The sequence below is a fragment of the Apteryx mantelli genome, chromosome 28 (genome assembly GCF_036417845.1).
Source record: "Apteryx mantelli isolate bAptMan1 chromosome 28, bAptMan1.hap1, whole genome shotgun sequence".
Lineage (NCBI taxonomy): Eukaryota > Metazoa > Chordata > Aves > Apterygiformes > Apterygidae > Apteryx > Apteryx mantelli.
Genome location: NC_090005.1, coordinates 5958669 through 5985045, shown reverse-complemented (window position 1 = coordinate 5985045; position 26377 = coordinate 5958669). Strand labels below are relative to the sequence as shown.

General features: G+C 44.6%; 1 protein-coding gene across 7 annotated transcripts; it reads right to left on the bottom strand.

The window, feature by feature from the left end:
• Positions 1–56: 56 nt before the first annotated feature.
• On the bottom strand, positions 57–25905 carry MAP3K14 (mitogen-activated protein kinase kinase kinase 14). Of its 7 annotated transcripts, XM_067311992.1 has the most exons (18): positions 25825–25905; positions 18977–19313; positions 18440–18497; positions 18038–18310; positions 17414–17483; positions 15321–15531; positions 14591–15199; positions 13377–13514; positions 11065–11194; positions 10166–10297; positions 9613–9717; positions 8945–9108; positions 8380–8530; positions 7552–7905; positions 6269–6375; positions 4908–5052; positions 4251–4351; positions 57–3331 (listed from the first exon to the last, which is right to left on the bottom strand). In XM_067311992.1, the coding sequence occupies exons 4-18, from the start codon at positions 18288–18290 to the stop codon at positions 3167–3169; spliced, it is 2835 nt and encodes a 944-aa protein (XP_067168093.1). In that variant the 5' UTR covers positions 18291–18310; positions 18440–18497; positions 18977–19313; positions 25825–25905; the 3' UTR covers positions 57–3166. The 7 variants fall into 7 exon arrangements, with proteins under 7 accessions (XP_067168093.1, XP_067168094.1, XP_013811614.1 ...); XM_067311993.1 differs by lacking the exons at positions 18977–19313; positions 25825–25905 and adding an exon at positions 25499–25618; XM_013956160.2 differs by lacking the exon at positions 25825–25905 and having other exon boundaries at positions 18977–19526.
• Between the last annotated feature and the right edge of the window lie 472 nt (positions 25906–26377).

The following is a 26377-nucleotide window of genomic DNA, read 5'->3' as shown; positions in this document are numbered from 1 at the left end:
TGCCTTCCCCCACACCAGTACTGCCCATCCCGAAGAGATTATCAGCTTCATATCGCTTTGCCAACAGCAATGTGATTTTTCCCAAAGACTTCAGGAAGGAGCTATATGACCAGAGCCATCTATATTGTCACTATTACTGCTATTTATCCTCCCTACCCTGAACTGTGGTTCTGTCCTAAAGGCGAATTATGCTATTACGCGCAGTTTCAATCAAATTTTAATGTGAATAATAAAAAGCTTCCCCTGACTTTCTCTTCTGTCGGTATTGCACAGCCAGCCTTTATTTGGAAGCTGGAGGTTTTTTTCACCTGTCACAGCAAAAATGACCGGCCAAATTAACAGGAAACTGTCCTGGCAACAGGAGAGAGTCAAGGAGATCCCAAGCTGATTGATAGATGGGAAAAAAGCCATTAAAACCCGGAGATGTTTCTGAGAGCAGAACCACAGTTCAGGACAGTAAGAAAGCACCCGTTGTTTGCGGTATCAGTTAAAGCATCTTTCCCATCCAACAGGGACAGCTGCCACCACAGCCTGTTTGTCCGACCCTCACGTAAATGACGGTTACATGGAAGTTTACAGCCTTTCTCATTTGAGAAGGCAGCAAAATATGACTGAGGGTTTTTCGGACGAAACAAGCAGGATGGAGATACCGGCTAATGCTGGCGTGAGAGCCCAGGAGAGCAGAAACGTCTCCATCTACCCAACAAAGACATTCGGGATTCACGAGAGTTTATCACCTTTCGGCCACTCACGTGGGTGGCTAGAGACTAGCGTTAATGCTATGAACGAAGCGTAAGGCTCAGAAGTCCTGCAAGCAGAGGGCTGCTGCATCCTGCCCTCCCGCTCGGCAGAACTGGAGTCCAACACCGTGGGGGCACAGACAGACGTGGAAGTCACAAAAGGAGACACCGCCAGGTCGGCGGCATCTCGCCTGCACAGTGAAGCATTTTTTAGAGGCAACAGCGAAAGCCACGAGCTGCAGCCTTTGGGCGGGGAATAGACCATTCTTTCATATTACGCCAGAGTTTTCTTAAGAACAACTAACAAGTTTTTCTCCTCCTCCTCCTCTTCCTCCTCCTCCTCCTCCTCCGAGAAAGCCTAGGAAGGCGCCAGGCACAGGAGGTTCGGCTGCTGCACTAACCATTAGTTCGGGAGCTCCAGAGAGGTGTTTCGATCCCTCCTACTCCAGAGCCAACAATTCCACGTACTTCATGGCATCCGAAAAAAAGAGATCGTGCCAACCTTCCTATTCCCCCTCCCCAACTCCTTCCTGGAAGAGATGTGTGTAACGTGTTAACCATTTACAAAAAAGACCCTTAATGAGGCTGCATTTCAGCTATAATTAGGTACCTATTTTGGACAACGTATTAAGTGCTTTAGAACAAAAAGTGCTATAACAACTACACAGTGTTGACAGGTTTCTTCAAGAGTTTCTCTTTTTTCTTGCATCCCAGCTTCAATTTTCTGATTAAGGATGCCACTGCCTAGGATTATCAAGAAACAGCCAATGTTCTGGAGACCAAAAGGGAAAGAACATCAGTTGCTTAGCAAACTCGAGTCCTCAAAACGGGAGGCCCGGAGTACATTATTTTTACAGCTATTTTGTAGCTGAACTTCACTCGAGAAAACTGCAAACATTCCTGCCTCTTTACATCCCCCCAGGACCAGCATGGATCCAGCGGGGCCCATCTTGCTTCTTGGGGGCCATTTCTCTATTCAGCCTGGATGTAAATAGCCCCCCGCTCAGTGGCTGCGGTACTTACAGCTTTCTGGAAAGGCTGCGGCACGCTGTCAAGCGACTGTCACACTGATTTCCAGATGCGCAAGGACTTAGTGCAGCCCTGCACAAGTACATTCAAAGCTTATGTCTCCTCTGGTTTTGTTCTGGGTTACAGGAGGGCTAGCAACGCTTGCCCGTCTGGATTTGACCCATACAATTTCAATATGCTCCAAACTAGTAAAAAAAAACAGTGCTAAAACCAGTGTAAAATTCACCAAAGCTTAAGGCATTACAGGCCCAGCTGTCCACACCACTCCTTTAATACATTTTGACACAGAGGGAGGAGTACGAAGCCTGGTGCCTGTCTGTCGGTGTTGCTGTAGGACAGGTTGAGCTAAAACACCACGCAGAACTGGGGCACCTGAGCCACAGGCACGTTCCCCCTCTTGCCAAGCCTGCTGCGGGGCAATAATCTCCAGCAGAGAGGCCGGCTGGCTGGCTGGACTGATAGCTGGGAGGGTTTTTTTTTGTTTTTAGACACAGCAGCAAAATTCAGACCTTGTCTAAGTTTATAGAGCCGCCGTTCCTTCTCCCTCCAGGGGGAGCTGAAAGGATGGGACGGCTCGAGTGAAGTCGCAGCGGTGGAAACAGAACGAAGGAATACAATCCTCCTAAATCTACCCACCCAGAAATACAATCTTCTTATCCTTCCTGCCAGACCGTTTTGCTCCCTCTGTTGGTAGCAATACCAAAGAGGGACATGTCAGCTCCTAAGTCAGGGAGGAGATATGAAGATGAGAGCTGCAAGCAAAGCTCTTTCTGGGAACAAAGTTCTTTTCTGATTCAAGACGGAAGCATCTGCGGGGAAGGGTGGGAGGTGAAACCAAGAACCCAGCTAGTTACTGCTTTCAACTTTCCCCATGCAAAAGGCTGGAGGTAGAGATGATGCTACCCAAAGCCTACAGAAGCATTAAGTTTTTCCTCCAGCAAAGAGGAAGTTAGCTAGCTCCCCTCGGCACAAACAACTACAGCTACACTGAAGATACTCAACCTCCTCCTTCTAGCAAGTCCAGTCACTACTGGCTTCACCTCAGAGGCTGGGCAACAAGTGTTCCCATCCAACCCCTGTACTCTCCTGGAAAGCACAATCACAGTCCTCTGCAAAGCAGGGATTACTACCCACCATTTTCAAGCTCAGTCTAACACTCAAACCCAAAACAAATAATTCCCACTGTTCTGGGGAAGATCGGAGCTCAGGACATGTCTTGGAACTGGATCAGGACAGACAACAAGAAGTGAGGCCCTAGAGCAGTGAGCTGCTGAACTGCTATCCTACTTCAGCACAAAACACCAGCAACTGCACTTGGTGCTTGACGGCGGAGGTGGTTGGAAGCTTTTGCAATTCCTTATTTCAACAAGGTGAAAACCTCCAAAGCAGAAATAGCCTCATGGCCTGTTCTCCAGTTGCCCATGCTTGACTCTCCATGTCCAGCTGACGCTGCAGTCAGGGGCGAGGGTGCACTGCAACTCAATACCAGAGTCTGGGACCTCCATGTCGTAGTGAACTGGCTGGCCTTCTTTCGTCACCAGACTGAAAGCAGGGACCGGTATCTGTGAAGCAGAACAAACGGAGCTGAGTGGCACTTCAAGTCTCCTTCAGCACGTACCAGAACATCCCACCAGCAAACAGCGTTTGCCTGACTGGCAAATAGCTCTCAAGCCATGAAAAGCTGCAGGAGAGAGGCTCATGCTTGGCAGAAACATGCTGACTTTCTCTGATAAGAAAATATCTCAGAAACTGGACTAACTAGCATTCACCCTGCTGCTGAACTGCCTCCCCCAGGTTTTTGGCCATCACTGGTGGTTCTTCAACTGCACTGGCTGTTTTTGGGCACTGTGGATTCCTCTGTGGGCTAGTGATAGTTTGCTTTGTGACCTCCAAGAGAATGATATATGCCAAAGAGAACCAACACCAATAAAACCCATTCTGGACTTCTGCAACCTCTTTATTTAGAGAGGATCACCACATTTTACAGTCTTGGTCCCACAAACACTGGTAGTTTCTTTGAGGAACTGCCAAAGAGGCCCACAGTGAGGTTCGCTGGAGTCTGCCAACATCTCCAGCCTAACAAGTTAGAAGCACCACAGCCTAAACCAAATAGATTTCTTTTGCTGATATTACTGCTCTAGAGGAAAAGTCATATAATTATTCACTTCTCTTTAGGGATAGGGGAAGGAATCTGCCTCTCTAGTCAAAGAGAAGGGTTTTTAAGCTGGAGCACCTGTACTTTTTAAGATTGAGCTCAACAACTATGGTCCCTATGACAATAGGCACTGGATCATGATTCGGAAAATATTTTCTGGTATCACACTCATGACAACAGCACTGAAGTCAAGTTATTAAATGGGTTATTAGTGTCCCTGAATGGAATCGTTCACCGGTTTTAAGGCATTGTGAGGCTGCATTACAGAAGAAATTTCTTCCCAGACAAAGTGCAACAGTCAAACAGCTCTCAGCTTTGTCTCTCACCTGGCTGCTTATCCCAGTGGCAATGTCTCCCACCTTTGTCCTGTGGAAATCCCTGATGTGTAGATTTTCTCCACTTAGCAACTGAATCTGGATTTTTACTCCTGCAATGTGCAAGACAAGTCATTAATTTCTGCTGCAAGCACAATGACTTCACAGCCCAACACAGAAAAATTGCCTAGCAAGATACAGGCATCAGAAGAACTGGGTTTGGTCATCAAGCACTTCATGTATGTATTCCTTGACCAAGCATGGAGGCTTGATGAAGACAACAGCAGCTCACAGAGCAGAGCTGGATTTAGCAGTGAAGCAGCTGAAGAGACATACTGATTAGCAAAACATGCCCTTAAGACTACTCTGCAGAAGTTTATTGTTATAAAGGATATATTTCTGCACCCAAGGCAAGGCATAAAGCTGAATCACTCTGGGTTCAGGAACTTCTTTGGCTCTTACTGCATTATACAGGCTTGAGTGCCTTCCACCCATCTACAGCTGGGGCAGACTTGGCATCTTGACAGCATAAGTGCTTTTAGGAGGATCTGTACCTGACAAAGTAACTGAAGGGAAAGAAGAGCTCCAAGACTCCATATCCCAGGCCCTCTATTTTTTTGAGAAAGCTGTACCTGACCATTTACCCAATGCTTCGAAAGACAGGCTCACCATTGAAATAGCTGGGAGTGTCCGTGTGTCGACTGCGATTCAGCAGGTTGTTCCAACTGAAACTCTGTCCATCTGTCTGGCTGTTCCAGGAATGAATCCCAGAGCTCATGGTGTCCCTCAAGCTATGAGAGGCCTTCAGGGAGTTCTGCAGAAGTAAGCACAAATTTGTCAAAGGCTCCTAAAGAAAATGAACTCACATGAGATAATAAATGGGAAACTGACCCTGGGAAGAAAAGAGTAGAAATCCACAGGGATCTAGGCTGGGACTTGAGTTATTCAACATTTACCTACCATCTATAAAAGGGGATGAATAGCAATATGACAGTTGCAGAAGTAAAAAGTTATTGCAATAGTCAAATCAAAAACTGTCAGAAGAGTTGAAGGGGGAAAAAAAGGGAGTTTCATCATACCGAGTGGCAGGAGAATAAAGCAGCAGATAAAATTCTAATGTCAACAAGTGACAAGTAACACACACAGGAAAAAATAGTAAACTGTACATAAACAACCAGGGACGCTAAACGGCTGTACTACTTGGGAAAGTCTATACTATCCGAGAGCCCCGGAAGCATTGCAAGGTTGAGAAGAGGAACAGAAATAGGAAACAAAGACGATCACAATACAAAATGACTCCCATAAGTGGCAGATTACACAATTTAGCACTCTACATCTTCAAAAACAATGACTGAAGGGTTTACAATCAAATTACGGCTTTCCCTTGTTCAACAAGGTCTATTCGCTATTTCTCATTGGTATTGCCTAGCTTATAAACACCAGGGTTAAGGCAAACAAAATTAATTAAACTCAGTATGTAAAAAACACACTGTTAGGTCATAAGTATGAAAGATTTAAAACAAGTTCATGGAGGACAGATCCATAGGCTGGTAGAGGATGTCCAAGAGGAGAGTCAGTGTTCTTCTGCCCTGTTCTTATGCTCTTTGCCTAAGCATCCCTTCAGTGGCCATTGCCAGGAAGAGGTTCCTCAATTACACAGGCATTAGGTCCAACTCAGTACAGATCCTTCCTTCAGTTCCTTGCTTCTGCATGGACACAGTCAAGGCCGTGAGGTTTTCAGATCCACATGCTTGATGTTTACTGTGAGAACACAGCACACAAGAGCAACTGGAGGAAGTGGATCCATGTTGGATGTCAAACTAAAGAACGACTAAAATCCTAAATGTCCTGTTGTCCAGGAACAAAGATCTCTTTCCACAGTACTCTCCAGCAAACTGGGCATCAAAAAGTAACAACGGATCTGAGAGGCTCCAGATGTCCATTGGCCACAGCTGCTAATTTCCCAGGGGCGGTTACCCTGCCACCCCTCCAAACCCACAATATCAAGGCTAGCGTCTGTTTATATTCACCTTCTCACTGGCATCTGACACAAAAGGGCTGTCGATACTGAGACATGAAAGCATTTGTTCTTGCTCTTCCAGCGAGTAAGGCTGTGACAGGCTGTTCAAGAACAGTTCTACAAGTAAAAAGGAGAGAGAAGAGAGAGATTTGCAGTGATTCCTTTCATGCCTTCCTGCTCTAATGTCGGTTACTGCAATTAATACCCAAAGCTTTCTCAACATTATCCAATCAACGTTGACATTAGTGTCTGTAAAACGCCTGACAGACAATTCCTCCGGTAAGTAGAGGCTATCGCTGCCATTGTGAAAATAGGGAAACCGAGCCAAAAACGACAGATGATTTGTGCAATGACATGCAGCAACTCAGAGACAGGACAAGCACCCAGAAGTTCCCATTTCTTGCCTATTACGCCACCTATCAGTCTTCACTCTAGATCCATCTGCATCACATCCAGGAAAAAGATAAACTTAACTATTCAACTCCTGCAGTAACTTGCACTGAGAATATGCAGACCTGACAAGGCTGCTGGAAGTCCAAAGCTATTTCAGAAGAAAGCGGGACCCCAGCAACCCCTAAAGTGCTATTAATCATTCCTCAATTCTGTGGCAATGGTTATGCTTCAAGACAACTTTTTCCTAAGCTGAAGCTTTTCAATTCATTTATGAAGACAAGAAAATATGGGATAAAGAAATGAAAGTTTGAGATATTCTGGCGTAGTGGAACTGGACTTAGAACTTTATTAATTTTCACACTGAACTTTTTCAGCTGCTGGTAGTCCAAATCCTTGGTTGGTGGACATAGGTTTTCCAATGCCCACAACAAAACAATTGCAGACTGATCTTAACTTCACTGCTTTGTTTGATGGCTCCCATCTGATGGGCTTATCTCTATCTTGAAAGAATTGGATTTGAAGTATTCCAGACTTCATAGAAGCGGGAATTACAGACAGTCTTTATAGGGTGCACATAAGCACGTATCCGAGTTGTTAGGCTCTGAGGCTGGCAGGTACTCAAGAGGTTCCCATGCCTCTCACATGGGTTCACCCCACTGCTTAAAGAGTGGAAAAAATCCTGACCGTTACCTTTGTGGCATATTTAATTGCTTAAGAACTACTAGTTTTGATAATTTCAAGGAAGGATGAGCAATTTGTGTAACAAGAGAGGAACTACGAACAAAATGACATCCAAGCACAAAACCCAGAAATAACTGTCAAAAGGCCAAAAGAAAACAGCTGTATTTTTACCATATTTTCAAGTAAAAAGCTGAATTCCTTACATAGCATGTTGCTCACCTATTTCCAGCTGCTGCAGCTCTTGTTCTGAAATGGTTGTTGCTCTCTCCGCATGGCTGAAGCTCTTCAGGGGCAGAGGAGCCAATGAAGAGAGAGGTGGAGGATCCCAGATCCCAGATAACTCCTTGCACAGGTTCCAAGGGGTTCCCTCGACCTCCTCTGTTTGCTCCAGAGATGGTGGCGGTAGGACTGGGCTTGCACAAGAAACTTTGACTGCCAATTTTGGGTCAGAATCAGTCTCAGAAACTGGGCTCACTGTGGGGGACAGGGAGGTCTGTTGATTGTTTTCTTTGTTCAAAGCTAGATGTCTAGGCTCTCTGTATTCACCTTTCCAGGGGCTTGTCACACCTCCCACTGCAACAACAGAAAGCAGGCAAGCATTATTGTATAGAAAAAAAACATGCAGAAGTCATGTTTGGCAATAAATGTGAGTTTCTGAACTGTATCTTGCTGTAAAATGCCAGGTCTTCAAAAGAAAAAGACAGATCATGTCTGCAAGTTCTTGCCACACTATAGAGCCTTTCAGCAGACTTACGCTGAAATAAATTTTGGAGAGTGCCAGAGAGAAGACTTTGACCACAAATATGAGTTACAGTCAAGGATGAAATAAACCTTTTTTTTTTTTTTTTTTTTCAGTTTTGCTGAATACCAGACTTTAGCTCACTAGATGCAGCAGATACTTCAACTCAGCGTGAGCCCAGGCCATGGTACACACCTTAGACACATCGATAGTCTCCATAGGACTATTCAAACATAGCTGGTAACTGCCCGCTTTACCAGTGTGGGTAAACTTTAAAGCTTTAAGCTTTAAAGGTAGGACATGTTTACCTTCTTCAAGTGCAACTGTGGTCTTAGTTTTCAGTTCAGATGCAGATGCTCTCTGAACAGGCTCTTTCTCCAGACCCATTTTAATAATCTCAGCAGTGAGAGGGTTGCAGGAAGGCGGAATTTCCCTCAGAGGAGGTGGCTCTTTAGCTATCTGTGTAACAAACAGGAAGTGAAAGAGGTTAAAGCAGAGAGACTTCATTTGTTTTCAGAAAGGTTCTTCCCATCCTGAGAGTTTCCAACTGAAATTATGGCATTAAATGAGACATCTGGTAGGTACAGAATCAAAGACCTGAGCAGTAATTTTATTACAGCTAAATGGCTACAAAGTCACACTCAAGTCATGAGCAGAATAAGCTGGGGGAGGGAAAAAAAAAGCCCTAGTACGCATAACACACAGCAGTTTAAGGGAAATCAGAAACGATTAGCTCCCAAAGCAAGGTTTGTGTCACCTTGGATGGCCAGCTGGCTCTCAGAAAGCCTTCCTGAAGTGACTGCTGTCTGGCTAGGTAAAATGAGATTTTACCAGCTTAAGTGCCTTTTACTGGAAATATTTTGGGTTACTTACCTTTAGACAGAGAGGATGATTGTAATACTGGGTCCAAGGGTGGCACCCGTTGAGCATGTGCAGCATCATACAGCAGCTGCTCCAGACATCCACTTTAGAGTCACAGCGCTTTCCCATGACCACCTCTGGAGCCATGTGAGTCTCTGTGCCAGGTACATAGTTCCCTAAGACCACAACGGCAAATTCAAATGATAATCATTGCACGTAAAATAGAGAATTGTTCCACTGCAACTGCTAGGAAGCCTAAGTGTCTTTTCAGGAAAAGTAACATACAAGTCAACTTAACCCAAAAAGTAGTATCACATGCTCCTGTCACCTGTTCAAAGGCTACATCTCCAAATCAGTCTCATCACAGAAGTTTGGATGTGGTTTCTTGCAAGGACAAAACACTGAATATAGCATGCAGACATAATTTTGCAGAAAACCACCACCTTCTGGACTGAGAGATAAGGACCAACTTCCAATCCTAAATTAATTTTAGCTGCCAGTGGGATACATCACAGTAGCATCAATAAATGCAACACTACAAGCAACATAAGTCTGGAAACACAACTGCTTGCAAATTAGCTGCACATAAATATTCAAAACAAAAACAAAACAAACAAAACAAACAAACAAAGGAAGAGTCAGCATGGCAATTCTTTACAATGACAGCAGATAAACCTTACCTGTGATCAAGCACTTTCCCAAGCCATCTGGATGAAGGTGAGCAGAGTGACCAAAATCACAGAGAAGAGCCCTGCTTCCATCATCAGATAAGAGCACATTGTCCGCTGCCAAAGACAGGTTTTAAATTAGTCAGTGTCCTTTGTATTGTAGTCACTCATAGGGAAAAAAAGTCCAAAGCCCAGGGAGCTACAGTCTTTGTTGAGCCCAAACTAAGATACATTAATCTTATCGAGCATCACTGGCTTCAGCAAGTACACAACTATAACTATCTCGACTGGTGAGCTACCAGTTATCCGCCCTGGAGATTTCTCTATCCCAGGGGAGAGGTATACTGGGCAAACAGCCTGTCAGACCCACTGGGTGACAGAGAGAAAGAGGTGACAAATATTATATGCCCAGCTGTTTAAAATGAAGTTAGGCTGAATCTGAATTGCAGAGCGGAAAATTTAGTAAATAACCTTTTTGCCACTCCCTAACTCTTAACCTCCAAGCAGTTTGCTCCTTTTTAAGAAAAAGGGAAGAAAGAACAATATATGTTAAGTAGCATCCTACCTTTTACATCTCCATGAAGAATGTTTTGAGCATGAAGATACTCCAAGCCCTCTAAAGCTTGGCCCAGATAACTAAGAGCTCTGTCCTCTGGCAGGCAGCCGCTCTGTTTAATCAGCTGACCCAGAGAGCCACCTAGAAGTAAATCCACAGAGTTCATGTTAGAAGAGAATCCAGAGAGTTCATGTTAGCCTATCTGTTAAATACTTCTCAGCAACATCAACAGTCCTCATTTTTTTCAAAGGAGCAACAAGAACTGCCAGGTCTAGCAGTCCTCATTTTCCATGCATGGGTCTGCTACTTCTTTTTATTCCCAGACTTCTTACTGCCCATGGAAACCAGCCTCTTTCAGGCAGCCTTTTGCTTAGCATCAATTTCACAGTCTTGCTTTGTATCAAAAGCAGCTTCTCCGTGATCAGATCAACCACTTGAGACCCTCCTGGTCAGCAGCTGATCCTTCAAAGGCTGTGCTTTCCATGGTCCTGACTGGGAAAAGAAGCCTCAGGCAACGGATGCTTCTAGGTTTGCTTACACACCATTTCCTGTTACAGTACAATGTGCTTTACAGGTACCATATAAATATGCCACTACACCATGATAGCAAAAAACCAGTATCAGCTCTGTGCTTTAGTGAGAATTTGCAGCTGGTGTCCAAGAGAGATATATCTTGAACTGGGGTGAGGGGAAAGAGGAGAAATTACTCCCCTTAGAAAAGATCATTTCTACACATCGGTAGGTATAATACATACCTACCCCAACCCACTCAGGAGTTAACGCTAGGAACAGTCTGGATACACCAAAGACTTAAAAGATTTAAAACCGGGGCAAGAGGAAGAGGAGATCAACGACCATTGCATTTGACAACTACAATGGTGCTTCCACTGTGATTGCTCCTTTCTCACCCTCCATCAGCTTCATGAAGATAGTCACCCAAGGCCCTTCCTTCACTGCTCCATACAAGGGGACAACTTTAGGACTTGTTATTGCAGCACATGTTGTTAACTCCTCTGCACGGAAGTGTTCAACTTGTACCTAGAGATACAAAGAAGCGGCACTGAACAAATGTTGACAAATTTGGACAGACGCGTCCCTCCCCAGCGCTTAGGTCAGTGTCCTGCACAGTCTAGCATCAGAGGCCCAAGGATAACCTCCATCCCCACAAATAAATGGGTATAGCAGTAAGTGGGAACACTCAGATTGAGCAAGGAAGAAGGGAGACGCTAATCCTCAGTCTGAATTAAGTGTCAACTGGTCAAAAAAGATGCCAGGTTCCAATACGTCTGGTTTATGGCTGAGTATAGGTAATCTTTAGGGGGTTTTTTGTTTGTTTTTTTATTTTTTAAGGTAATTTCTGTCTCAGTTAAGAGGATATTACTGACAACTTAAGCATTCTACTTTCATGAGATCTGAAAGGGAAAAGTCCAGGGATAGAGCACTACATGGAAACACACAACTCCTCTGAAACAGGAGGGAATATGAAATGTGACCACAGGCAGTGATCTACACTATCACCTTTTTAGGTGGTTGTCAGGCTGCACAGAAAAATGGTTTAAGAAAGACTCTATTCACCAAGTTTGGCCAAACAAAATAAAACAAGAATTTGCTAAAGACCAGAAGGAAAACATGAGTCATTAAAATTCTGGTGGGAAAAGGATGTATCATGTTTCTTCACTGTCAGCAATCCAGCTAGAGCTAGTTTGCTTTAATCTCAAGAATTTGGAGGGCAGGTGCTTACAACACCAAGTATGGTGAAAGAAGGTCAGGTAGTCCCCTTCTAATAAGGGCAGACAGCAGTAATTCCAGACAGTTACTGATGTAAAATGAAATACATCATAGTTTAAGTGTCCAGCTTGCACGTTAGGACTCACTGGTTAAAAGTGTGATCTGAGAAAACGTATTTCTTATCTACAGAAGTATCCTTTGAAATCCTCTAGGAATTAGGAAAAAAGTTAATGGCCATTTTGAAAGACTAATGCTTCTCCTAACCTCGCATCTACTTTCTCTCAGCACTACTCCACCCCTTCTTCCTGAAAACCCCACCATTAACAGCTATTTCCCCTGAGACTGTGTATTGGCCCAGTGAATAATAAACTTGAGTAGTTTCATACTGTCAGAAAACAAGATTGTCATGTCACCATGAAGTTCTACATCTAAAATGTGAGGATGCAGAATAAGAAATAACTTTCTATGTGTTTAAAATATTTTCTCTTCTATACAGTTCACAAATGAGATGTTTTTAAAAAAAAATGGACAAGATGGCTTGGTCTTGCTACTTACATCTTTCCATTAGGCAATGCATCAAGTTGAGAGTAATGTAAACAAGAAAAAGTGAACATTTTTAATTGAAAAACACACAACTTCCAATTCTTTTTGCATATAACATTTTTGTTCAAGACAAACACTTCCCACACACTTTTCAAAGTCTTCTATTAAAGTAATGTGAGAAACTTATCAGGTTTACAGAGGTGATGAAACTATTCAAGTGTTAAGTTCAAACAGAATAGTTTACATTCTCATCATCTACTTGCGTTATCACTCTACCTTCACCTCTAAGGCCTCCCATGGCTGCCTACAAATAAATATCTTCATTCAAGTTATAGTCTACATGCATTATACATCATATGACGATGACGCATCTTGGCAAACAATGGATTATTATGCCAGCTTCTGGGGAAATACATACCCTTGCTGAATCTGTAACAGAATCACCTCATTACAATGTGCCAGTTTCGTCTCTGACACTCTCTGAACAGGAGAAAACTCTCTCCTTTTTGAGCTTTTACTCATCACCTTATCTTTTCCCTGCTTTACTCATTTTTCAACAGAGAAACACTTGCAACGTCACCATTTATATTGGACGTGTTTTAAGATGGAAATAGTTAGATAAGCAGAAAACTCCAGGAACTTTTTCCCCACCCCTAGTCACCAAGAAAGCACTTACAATCTTTTTGAAATCTCTACTCTTTTAGCCTGTCTCAGCACAGAAAAGCAAAATGCCTTGTAGCATGCTTTGAAGGTCAAACGAACCTATTTCTGACTGCTAAGATAGACCCACTGTGCACACACGGGTTCTCTATTTGCTTCTTCTCTCCATGCCATCACCTTAAAATTTGCCCTGAACATAACCACAGCAACATTATACTCTGGAATGATAAGTCTCTATTTCTACCTTCTTGTATCAGACAATCCCCCCGATTTCTCACACATAGATTACCTTTTTGGCAGCACACTGAAATCCTGTCTGCTTGTCCTCTATTTTGTATACTTCTCCAAAAGAACCAATGCCCAAAGAACCGTGACACTTGGTCCAGTGAACCTCTTCTCGGTACTCGTAATCCACTGGCTTTAGTTTCTGGAGGTTAAAATCAGAAAACGAGATGAAACAAGCATGGAAAAACATACATGTCAAGCTCCAGAGACAGAGACTAAAATTTTCAGGAAAAGCACAATGGTACCACAGCCTCTCCCAGTGCAAAATTGCTTCTATCACTGGCTTGAGGCAAAAGGATATGGGAGGACCTGCTAGATTTCTGCAGGCACTGGTTGATCTAAACAACTGTATGCCTTTGTCCTAAAGAAGGGCAACTTATGTTTGAACAGCTTTGGAGCTCCAGACTACTCCCTGCACATGGGAGATATTATTACGAAGTGAAATCCTACAAACAAAGCAAGATCCATCCAACTAAACATAGATCTCTACGTGTGAGCTAGACCCTTTTTATAGTCAGTAGATAGAGAAGAATTGTGCCTTGGGTCTCAGCGTAGACATATTCAGGCAGATAAGTCGCATCCTGAACTCCACTGACAAGACTGATAGGGTTGTCACCGATTGCAATGAAGAGTCCTATAAGAGGAGTTTAGGGCAGCTGGCAAAGAGCTGAAGTTAGGAGACAGGAATCATGCCTGTAAGATTTACAAGCATCTGCTGTGCCGAACTCCTGCCTTTGTCACGCGATAACGGGTAAGTTGTTGCTTTACTGGCAAAGGTAGCAGACATGTTCTTTGCACCTTCGTGATCTACATGTCACAGGTACCTTTTTCTGTTTGTGTCACAGTCCAGGTCATCTTATAGCCAATAAAATATTGCAGCCCGTTCACCTGAATGGATTGGATTCTTTCGCAGACAAACAGAGAAGGCATTTTGGAAGACTGACAGCAAAAAGAAATATTTCTCATAAATTTTTAAATAAGCCGTGCATATTTTGTGAATGAGTAAACCAATTGGAGCCACCAATCTCTAAGACAGGGTTTTATACCCTTCTAAAAACAAAGCCGCACCTATAACTGTTGGGCTTTAGCCACATCATTAAGAACCATTCAGAAAAGGCAGTCCTGCTACAGAAGCCAGTACATAGATGCCGATTCTCTCTCCTGAAACCCAAGAGAAACTGCCTACCACAACGCCAGGGTGTAAGGTCAGAAGATCACCTCATTAAGGAGCACGCCTTCATTTTCATCTGCTTCTTGGAATTGTTCCTTCAGGTCCAGACCGCCTCCTCTCCACGTCTTGGCTAGGCTGGCTAAATTTTGTGGTTCACCGAGACTCACGCTCCCCTTCAAGGCGTCTACCAAGTATTCTTCCACAGAAATCTTGTCCGAACTGGTTTTCATGGACTGGTTGACGCATCTGGGGAAACTGCATTCTAAGTTTAGGCCAGATAAGCGATGCTCACTGTCTTGATAATTGAAGTCACCACGGAAGTATGTTCCCAGAGCATTAAGTTTCATGGCATGGAGAGGACTGTCCAGAGGTGGGAAATGAGGAGGTATTATGTTGTATGGAAAAGGATGAAGCGTTTCAGGCTGTGGAACGCTGTCCCTCTGATAGTGACGTTTCCAAACATGATTAAGGCACTGAACAGGGCTAATCAGCTTGTGCAGTTCTGCTTTGTACTGACTCCTTGGTGAATGGAGTTTGCCTGCAGACAGAACTTTCCCAGGTTTCTCAAACAGCAGCGGATCATAGACCAAATCCTTGCCAAGTTCTGAAACCCAAAAATTGTTTCTGTAGAGAGTACTTTGGTGTGTTTCATCCTCCTAGAAAACAAAACAAAACAACTGAGCAGGAACCTCAATAGAGCCACCCAAAATTCAACCAAGAACTGTAGGAGTTCACAGGGGACCCAACAATAAAAAAGAAGAATATAAGGGTCCTCACCTGGACTGGAATTGGGGTGCAGCTTTCTTGTTCTGGAGTTCTGGGACCACGCCTGCCAGCGGCCACTGTTTGTATTTTCAGCTTGGATCTTTTCTTATGACGTTTCTTTCTGCTTTTACCACGATGCCTCCCTCTCCAACAGGTAGGTGCCATTTTCCCCTCCGTCGCGTGAGCCACATTGTTAGGGATTTGATCAAGACTGTCTGACCGGCTATTGAAAACCAAAAGAGCATAAAGTCTTGTAAATCTGATGGTGAAAGCATACCTTCAATTAACAACTACTACCAACAGAACAGGAATGAGAACTAGCAACACCGTCTTCTGAGATTTTAAGAATACAGAACTATAAGATAACTTCTTGCCTTCTAATATGCAGCAATTAGAACTTCGACACCAAATCACAGTAGTACATCCGGTATTGTAAGAGAGAAATACAGGGGAGGAGAGAAAAAAAAAAGAAAAGAAAAAAGCAAAGCGTTAACATGTCCAGTATTCGCAAATTCTTCAAGGAACAGCAAGACTAGGGGGCAGAGTAGGCAGTGAAAAGCACTGAATGCTTCCAGGTTGCTTTGAGACAGTATATGTCTACGATTTTTAGTGAATACAGAGATTAAATATAAATGCAATCTATTTAAAAACTTTGTTAAAAATAATAAAAGCACTCAGAATATAAACATCTTCTCTATTTGAAAGGAGAATAGGCTTTGCACCAAAGAAAAAGGGTGACTAAGGGCACTGAAATCAAACAGCTTCAAACAGCCAAAAACTTCTGGCATGTAGAGCTCAATTATTATAATGTTACAATACCTTTTCTAGGAAGGCATATATATACAAAGCAGCACTGGCCAGAACCATATGCGGGGACCTACGCAAACAGATGAATCTCTAAAGAAAAATATTTGCTTGCAGTTATTCAATACCAGTCATGACAGCTGGGTTTTTGTAATCAAGTTGTAAGAGGAAACAGGAAATTTGATCTTCAAATGAAGAAATCCCAATTGTTTTGTTGATCCATGCAATAAAGTCATCTGCCTCTATCGAACAGTGATACAGTTCACAAGCAGCTCAGCTTCCTCCATCCTTTTCTGCTGTCTCAGTTCACCACTAAATGCTTACCAGATCCAATAAGCAGAGCTCTGGATTCTGTGGGTATTACCATATTGCCTTGACCCCGAACATATACCCGATATGCATTCCGCATAAATCCCCTAAGAAGTGGCCCACTCTGCTTTTCTTCAGTTGGTTTACGGGACAGTGTTATAAAGTTAGTGGGCAGTGTCAAACCTACACCCAGCAAGGCCAGATTCAGTGTCTGAAAGCTGCCACAGACCAGGCAGCCCCTTATTCTATATCCCAGTTACCCATTTCAGGGAATGCTGGAGGTTTATTGGGCACATATCGAAGAGGAAGATGCTCATTATTCAGATGGCTTCAGACAAGCAAGTCCCAGAGCTCCAATTTTTTCTTGCAACTTTTGCTCCCCCTTTACCTCTTTCAGTTTCTCTTCACAACTCTTGCTATTTCTGTCTGTTTCTGATGCTGTTCTTAAGGAAGGGTTCTTCTTTCCATCCCATCTTATTTATCCTCCGACTGCTGCTTTCAAAAAAGCAGTAGTTCCTTTTTCTGCCACTACTTCTAGCAGCAAGTCCAAGTTTCCCACAACTTTTCAAAGAGGATGGTGTAAACAAGGTTTCGAAAGGGGCAGCACAGTTCAGTTAGAGAAGATCAAAACCTGCCCCTTGGATCTTTCTACCTCAGGCCCATGAACCTCACATGAAAGGATCTCTTAGCCTTCATTTTGAAACAAATCCACCAACCTAAACATACAGGCAGATTACAAGGGTCAATAAACTAGCAGGCATTGATAATGAGACAAATGCAAGGTGTTTTGAGTGATGTGCACTTTTATTTCCTCCTAACACAAAAAGGTTTTGAGGAAGATGCTTGGGGAAAAGACACACTCTTAGGAAAAGCTACTCCGAAGAGGAGTTCTTCTGGAAAAAAAAGTTGTATACACACAGAGCCAGCGTGATTTGAAACAAGTCAGTGCACAAAACAGTGAAGGTGGGTATTCATGGTAAGAGACCTCTCACCTGTAACGCTTACTATGAGCAATGAAGGATCTCTCTGATAAAGTAGGGCTGAACTCTTGACTGTTTTCACCTGCGTGAAGAAAATGGGATCATCACACATCTTCAACATTATGCAAAGTCTCTGCTGGTAACAACCGGACTAAGAAACACCTCTACCATCTTGCTAAACCAAGCAACGATCCAGACACATAAATCACCACACAGTCAGGCTACATCACCAGCGGTACATTCTTCCTCCCCCAGCATTAGATAGCTTCACAGCATTGTGATCTCCTGATGCCTCAAGCTCTTTCCCACCCAACAGCTATTTTTTTTTTTTTAAACACCTTTTGGCAGTCAACCAAAAATAGATGATCCTGTGGGACACATTTTTAGTGAACAAAAACTAGGTGCAATGGCCATATGCTGTTCTGTTATTTCTGCTTGATTCAGTAGATGCTGTCACATTATTAAGAGATTTCATGAGCTGCCTAAATACAGACTGGGATGTGTCACCAATTCCATCCCACTTGGAATTACAAATAGAATTCAGCTCAGCTCTCCAGGAGCGCAAAGCTAGTGAAATCGCACACCACATTACACATTCCTTTTTCTCAATGAACAGCAAACTGCCCTGCTACTTACATTCTGCTTGGGCAATAATAGAAATTGATGCAGAGCCTCCTTCTGTTTCTTCTTTTGCTGTTCCTTTGGTGATTACATCATTCAGGATTTTCCAAGGACTGTGAAAGGCGACCTTCTTTGAATCTTCTACTTTGCAAACACTGCTCTGCTTTTCACTCACTGTCTCATTCAGCCCCTTTGTAGCCGTGAGCTCCTTCTTGTGCTTGATGTTTGGGTCAGGAGCTCCTTGGCATGTAATTCCCATCACTGCCATTTCACAGGTTCAGAGAGTCACTGAGTAAGAACAAAAAACAAAAGCAAAACACTTGTTACAATACTTAACTTCACAGTCAGAAGTGGCTTCAAGTTCATGAGAAACAGGAGGCAGCTGAAGGTATCAGATACAAAATAATTTAAACCTACCCAACCTCTGAGCAAGGAGCTGAAAATGAAGTCAGGACTGCCAGCTCACCGTCCCTGACTTGTACCACAGAAGAGATGAACAGTCAACGTTATTCTCAGTACTAAAAACATGAGACTATTTAGGTCTCAAAGCAAAATGTATTTCTTGTTATATTCCCTTAGCTTAAATACAAACAATGAAACAATATAGAAGAGGGAACTCTTGTATCATTAAACAGGAAGAATAGTCACAAAAAAGAGGAGACATGAGACATCAGATCCAATGTCTGCACATTCTCTATGCACAAAGGAGAAATTACATTGTGCCCTTACAGCACAAACCTTCTAAATGGTCGCAAGATGCTGCAAATTGTTTTATTCCTTGTACTCAATCACCCTCAAATCCGTTTCACATTTTTCCTTCCAAGGAAATGGGGCTAGGCGATCCGCCTGCCCACACACATCTCATCCCTTGCACCCTCCCTTCCCCTTAATTGCCAACAACTTTTGAAATCCTCAGTCAACCATAAAGAAGCCTGACAAAAGCAGCGCTCTTACGGTGTATCAGGTTAACGCAAGTTGGTGTTGGATAGAGGACAGCGATGGTGCTGGAAGAAGAGGCAGGCAGGACTCAGCTCCTCTCCCCTCCGCTTGGCAGCAGCTGGCGAGTCAATCAGCCCAGGCTCTAGCTGACCAGTTAGTGTAAATGTAGCTCCAAACAAGTCCCAGCACATGCCAAATCTCGGCCAATTGGCAACACGGAGAAAGGTGGAAGGGAGCCAAGGGTGGGAAGGGAGAAGCATAAGGAAGCCTGGAAGCAAGGCGCTGGGGGGCAGGTAAGGGTCTGTCGTGGGGTATCAGGAATACGTAGAGTTAAGAGTTTCCTGCAAACACACTGAACACAAAACCACAGGAAATCAGGCTTTGGTTTAGCTGCTGTCCCCCCTACCCTGGATTCTGAAAAAGCCAGAACATAGCTGTTTTCTTTTAAACCAGAATATGTTTTATCACCCCTTAACCGTAGGGTCATTTCCTCGTTCCACAGTCCTTTCACAGTTCAAATGCAAAATCTTAAAACAAACATTTCCATCATTAAACAAGCCACAAAAATTCAGAAACCTTAACAAACGCGTACCGGTGTTAAGCATCACAGACCCAACAGGAGGAGCGCCACACCGTTTGAATGGAAGCCACTAAAAACGAGTCAACGTGACTATCACAGGAGCACGTCCTTTGAGGCTCATCGGTTTGAATCCGCAGCAGGGATATGCTTTTTTTCCCCCCCCCTTTCTTTTTTTATTTGTTGTCCCAGGTCAGCAGGCCGTTTAGTCTGAACAGGCTCCCGGCAACACAAAGCTCAATCAGAAAAGCTACAAAGCAGGCACCAACGGGTGCTCGGAGCCTAAAGGGCCACCAAGGAAAGGGGAAGGAACCGTTCGGGAGCCAAGTGCATGACCCCTGGTGTGATTTGCAATGAGTCACCTAACAACCTGGCAGGTATACAAGAGAAGTCAACAACGAGCGCATTCAGCGGCTAAACACGGAACAGCTGCTGTGAGAAAGAAGCGCCGATGACAGTCTCCCACTCCTTGCAGCGGTCCCTCTCCCTCTCCTCTCCAGAAATTATGTCAAATCTCAGCGCTGTAAAATAACCCCTGGGAGCAGCAGAAAGACAGCCTGCCAGATGACTAACCCAAGCCACCAGTGACCAAACTGACAAGTTCAGAGCTATTTTTATACTCACTCTCTCCTGATTTGCATTAACTCTGTCCCTCCTCGCCTTCTCCTCACCTTCAAGGTCTGCAGGGCAAAGCCATCCCCATCTCAAAAAAGGCATAATTCTACAAATCACTCCTCAGTTTAGTTAAAAGACAACAGAGGGAAGGGAGAAGCAAAATCGCAAGTCCCTGTCTCCCTCTGAAAAGGAAAAGAGTAGCATGGAAACAGTACTGAGATTAAAGTCAACAAAGTATGCACTTCACTTGCCAACTGAAAGAGAATAAGAGGTCGCTATTGTAAGCAATGTCCTCTAGCCCAGCGCACAGCAGTCGGCGTGCAGACAGCTTAATGGGTGACTCAGGTCTAACAAGGCTGTGTAGGCACAGAGACTACAAGCCCAGCCCAGTTTAACTGCTGCCACATAATTTTCGTGGAAGAATCAAAACACCCAACTATTTTACGGCAGGCACGCACAACAAAGTGAATTTGGGAGAAGCTGTGATTTTGAAAAGTCAGAGCTTTTAAATAATTACTGAGCCATAACTTCTCTTGTAGCCAATATTCAAAACTGAACAGGCCAGACTCATCTTCACGCCCTTTGGGGAGGGGGGTGATCTGGAGAGGTGCAAAGCATTCCTAAGTCCCGTTAATTCGCATGTAGGTGCTCAGCCCAGGCCCTGCGCGTAGCTCTTTTTTGATAAAGCTTTAGATAAAAGGAAGCCTTGGGAGCACTACATGGATATCCGAGGTTCCACGGCAAGATCCGTAAGAACAGAATTTACCCAACATGAGGCATGCTGGAGTAGTGTTTTTGGTTGCCTGTTTACTTGCCACCAGGATGAGCGTGTTTCCATGGATGGACAGAAGTTATGAAGGTAACATCAGGAGCCACAGGTTATTGAACTGGAGAGTCGTCGTTTCTCACCCAAAACTGCTCCTCTGGTTTTTAAAACTTCCTTTCCCTTGACCAAGTCATTCAGATGCAACCGTAATTCTTGATTTCAATATTCCTGATTTTCTTCCTTCCTTGAAAATAACAAACCCATGCGCACACCCATTGAAGGAAGGGAAAGTCAGGTAATGATGCAGTAGATAAAGGCGAACACTACATCCCCAGCCCGCAAAGGGCTTTTGCTGGCTACACCAGTGTTCAAGACTCCTTGCACCTTATCTTCACTACGATCTTACACTCACATCTAGTTAAATGTTAGTTCTTGCTGCCGTAAAAAAGAAAGTATGTTTTTACAGAACGAAAGCCATCCACAGTATCACTTGCGTTGCAGAGACACTGGCTGGTGGCAGTGGCAACTCCTTCCTCAAATAACATCTGCGCTCCTGTGAAAATCTATCATACAGGATAAGGCCATCGGAGACTTGTAGGGAGTCAGAATTAAGGAGACACTCCAGCCTTCCCGAGATAAGAGACACCTATATGCTTACTGCTCCTTTGAAAATCCCCTCCCTCTCCCACCCTTCTTTAAACAAGTCAAGGTTCACCCTCCGCAGAGCTTCCATCTCAATACTGGCTGCTTCCACTGGAAGCTATTTGTAGCAGGGACCTTCAAAGAACATTTCTTTGTTATATGAAGTTAATTTGTATACAGAGAGACTCATAGCTGGACAGAGTAAGGCAAATACCTCTCCAGAGCTAAATCACTCTGCAGTACATCACAGTGTGTGATCCCGCTGAGTCTACCTGGGTCAAATCTCCCTTGCCAACTGTTTTTTGGAGAATTTCAGTTAACATCTTGTAGAGCAGCCCTGTAGTTTTGTTTTTAAAAAAAAGACTTGGGTAAGAGCTTTAAAATATACATAAGACTTCATATATCAACTTCAAAGCATGCAGATTTCTTCTCCCAGTTTGAGTGCTAATGTTCAGTAGCAGTTTCAGATTGACATTTAGTTTGAAAAAAAAAAAATAAAAAAAATGGTGTTGTCTCAGTGAGGTTTCCCACTTCCTTATTGAGAAGAGTTTTATGAACAACGCATTAACTTAGGTTAGTCTCCTCTTTTGCAGCTGCTATTGGTTTATTGGGACATACAAGGAGAATTTTAGCAATGTTGCTTTACTGACCACGGCAAAAAAGCAACAGCAGGGAAGGCCAGGAATTTATCCATCACTGTAGCAGGGAATGTCAGTTCAAAAAATGAACATACACTAAGCCTTTAGGGACCTTCGATTTCTAACAACTGTAGCTCTGTCAGCAGGTATTTGAGAAAGTGTCAAAAGTATCTGTCTTGAGTACTGGCTAAAAAAAAAAAAAAAAAAAAATCACAGTAAAGATATCAAATTTGTCCAAAACCTTATCAACAACACATTTCACTGGAAAAAAAAGATGACACTTGTTAAAAAGTGAATTACAGTAAAGGTCTGGTCTGGTGCCTGAGGAGTAGAAATATTCGCAGAACTCTTTCAAGCCCTAGGCACTTCTTCCATTTCTTCATGACTTCTCATCTTTGTCTTTCTCCGCTTTGATACTATAGATGATCTCCCTTGCCTGCCCACGTTTCAGATGGAACTGAAATTAAGAAGGTTCCGTTTTCAGCCGTGTCAGTTTAAGGCATATTATTGTCGCATGGGTCTGGGGTTGTTATTTAAACAAGCTCAGTACCATCAGCAAGAGAGAAGTTTCAATTTGCCTCAGAAGAGATTAAAAAAAAAAAAAAAAGTTATAGTACACAACACATGGCCCTACCTTAAAGCATATTTAATGCCATTTTAAGTTTAGGAGAAAACCAGATATCTAAGAGTCCCACAATAAAAATAAATAGAGTGCCTGACTGATTATAATACGGGTGAGTCAGATCACCAGTTACCATTCAAGAATGTGCACAACCTTCACCTCCTCTTCTAACACTGTTGTCTCTGTGTCTGTGCGAGGGGCATCCGTACAGTCTTGGCTGGTTCCTCTTGGTGTCTCCTGCATCGTCAAATCCTAAGGTTTACCTGAAGGTCACCAGTTGCTTCTACCTAAACCACCCCAGAACTCACAGTCTGAAGGATTTCACTATCAGTATTACGTTCATGAATAAGCTTTGTTATAAATGATAATAAATATGTAAACATATTCTTTAAAGTGGTTTGACAGTAAATGCTTCAAAATCCAGTTTCAGCCATTTATGTTGCTTACTATAAACATCAGGATTATAAGCTTCAACTATCCTTTTAGTTGCCCGACATTAATACATTGCAGCACTTTGGTTACAAACTCTGTAGGAAAGATCTTTGATTGGGTTGAACCATTAGTACAATTTCCAGAAGTGCCTAAACACATCTATCTTAATTTCCTCAAGGATAAACTTGGGTACAACTCACCCCTTAACAATTCTTTTCATGTCGTTGAGTGAGGATACGGATAACACCATTTACCCAAAGTTTATAAACATCACTGCATCCCAATTCATTCAAACCGGCTCATTTTTCCCAGCTGCTCTGTGAACAAGTATTTCAGAAAGTATTAGTATTAACAAACTTGAGCCTGACAAAGTTTTGTTTTCAAGTCTGACTTAGCTGTTTATACATAAGCTTTGAGGACGCAGCTTAACAACATCCTGACTTTTAAGACCCATTTGTGGAGGGAAGCTATTTCCTCAATTATAGCAAGATGGGATATAAGCACTTCAGTGGACAACTTCCGACATTAACCACAAACACGCACTAAAACCAATTCTGCCCAGGTAGACAGGACCAAGCTTTCACCAATTATTACCCAATATTGTTGTGCGGCTTGAGATTTTCGGTTCACACTTACAAAAATGCCACGTAAGGCTACAAGAAAGCAGCAATGTTGAAATGCTAGGCAAAAACAGAAGTTCTGCTACATTTGGTATAGATAGGAGCATTTCTACATAAGCTTAATTCATCCTCCACCCTGTGAGCTCAATTATTACAGTTTTATACCAGAAATGTGAAGAAAACTGACAAGTTTCTTTGTCCATTCTGAGCAATATTACATCAGAGAAACTCCCATTTTAACTGCAGCATCTAAGAACTATGTTTCAGATAAGCTGCGCTCTGTATTCTTCAGGGCCTAGCAAGTTAAGGCCACTAAAACGTGATTAATAAAGCTCAGCTTCCTACAGATTTTAGCCCCCCATGCCTAGGCCTCTTACCCCTCCTTTCGGTCCCCCAGCGCATCCTCTTGATCTCCATTCCACAGCATCTCCAGACCCTTCCCTAATCCAGGTCTCTTTTACTCAGGGCCAGCTGCTCTTCTTGGACCTTGCAAGATTTTTCTGTCTTCCCGATATTTCTCCTTCTATTTCCACCAGCAAACCTGACTGACATTTGCCAATGACTTCAAAAGTTGCCTGAAGTTATCTCTAAAGAGACAACACGGTCACATTCGCCTCCTTTCCTTTGGAGTAATGATTAGTGACCACATCACTCTTACAAAAGCTCTGCTCTACCGTCTCACATTCAACACTGCCACTATTTATCCCGAACTTTCTTTCAAAGTTCATTAACTCCAGTGACGTTGGAGCAGGTCCCGCAAACCCTTTCGATTTTTGTTTGTGTTTGTTTGAGATAGTCCTTCTTCACAGCATACTATTCAAAGACTCACTCTCTCATAACAGTTAAAATTTAATAGTTAATAGCAAGTGACTCATTCCAAAGGAATCTAGTGGCTGTGCCAATAATAGACTTTAACTTAGTTAAAATGCAATAAAGCAGCACACTACAGACACATATTTGAAAGCCTGATTCAATTACTCTCATCGCTATTGTCGCAGCTAAGAAGGTGCAAGCTATTACTCACAAAAGAGTTCAGAAAGCCGGCTGAAAAAGAAATTTAAAAGTTGTTTATGGATGCTAGTTTCAGATTGCTGCTTCTTACATGTGCAAAGCCCTGAACACATGTTTCTAATGTAACTGATTAAGTAGACAGGAAGCATCTGAGATCAACCACAGCAGCGACTTATTAATCAGCAGAGAAGTATTTTAACCTTTTGCCAGAAAAAAAAAGGTTGTGTCAAAGAGAAGTGCCACGGCTAGATATGAGAGGTGAGTAAATAGGCAGTTTAACTGAACTTCAGATCTTATTCAGTTGTATATTTTGATTAGCTGATCTCAGGCCTGCCTCACCCTCCCCTCTCCACGGTCAGGAATAGCTTCGTAAAACTGCGCCTAGCAACACCCAATCAAAGCGGCAAAGGGGGCAACTTCACCTCTTATCTCGCCGAGCGCTCCAAGGCAGACGCGGCGGCAGGAAATTAGTTAATTCAAGAGCCAAAAAGGAAAGCTGGCTTCTTAGCAGAGAAAGAACACCTAAGCTTAAAAAAGCGGGCGGCCCGGGGCGCTCCGAAGGTGTCACCGGCGCACGCGGAGGGGGAAAGCGGCAGCTCCGCGGTTCAAGCTACCTGCGGGCGGGTTAGTCGGTGATTTCGGGGACGGTTCCGGCGGCCCCAACGGCCGCTCCAGGACGCGGGCGCCGCTTCGCCACGGCCCTTCCGCGGGGGCCGCCCGGCGCGGCGCGGCGCTGCTCGCGGCTCCCCGCGCACCGCAAACGGGCGCCCGCGGGCCCCGGGAGCGGCGCGCCGGGGCGAGACCGCCGCCGCCTGACAGCCGAGCTCGCCGGTGAGCGGCCCGAGCGCCGCCGCTGCCCGGCGGAGGCGCGGCGCGGCCCGGCGCGGCTCCCCTCCCCCGGCCGGGCGGGCGGGCGGGCCCGGCGCGCGGCCGCACCTACCGCTCCGGTGCGCGCGGGGGGTTCGGCGCGGCGCGGCCCCTCAGGCCTCCTCGGCGGCGCCGCGCACACTGACAGGCGCAGGCCGCCGGCGGCCCCGCCCCCCGGGGCCGCTCCGCCAATAGGCGCCGCGCGGCCCGCGTGGCTGCGCCCCGCCCCCCCGCGCGCGCCGCGCGCCGCCCCGCCCCGCCGCTCACCCGCGCCCAACCGGCGCCCGCCGCCGCCGGGGCTTGCGGGGCGCGGCGAGGCCCCGGCGGGGCGGGGGCGGCGCAGGGGGCCGGCGGCGCGCGGCCGGGGGCGGCTCGGGTTTCCCAGAAGTGGGCAGGGCTTCCTGCAAAGTGTTCCCCGCCCTCCCCCCGCTTCCTCGGGGCGCAGCGCTGCGCCGCCGCGGCGCCTGCGCGCGCGGCCCTAGGGGCGCCGCGGGGGCAGTGCCGCGGAAGGCGCCCAGTGCGCAGGCGCGGGCCGGGTGCCCGGCGGGGGGGGGAGGGGGCAGTGCGCGTGCGCCGAGTGACCGTTAAACGGCCGTGGCCGCCCGTTGCTTTCCTGTCAGGGGTCT

Bases quoted from the DNA above. Each gene is read 5' to 3' on its own strand.
- MAP3K14 (XM_067311992.1), bottom strand. From the start codon at position 18,290: ATGGCAGTGATGGGAATTACATGCCAAGGAGCTCCTGACCCAAACATC. The intron at 17,484-18,037 runs GTAAGTAGCAGG...TTCTTCACGCAG, and splicing joins TATTATTGCCCAAGCAGAAT to GTGAAAACAGTCAAGAGTTC. The intron at 8,531-8,944 runs GTAAGTAACCCA...TTTGTTACACAG, and splicing joins ATCATCCTCTCTGTCTAAAG to ATAGCTAAAGAGCCACCTCC.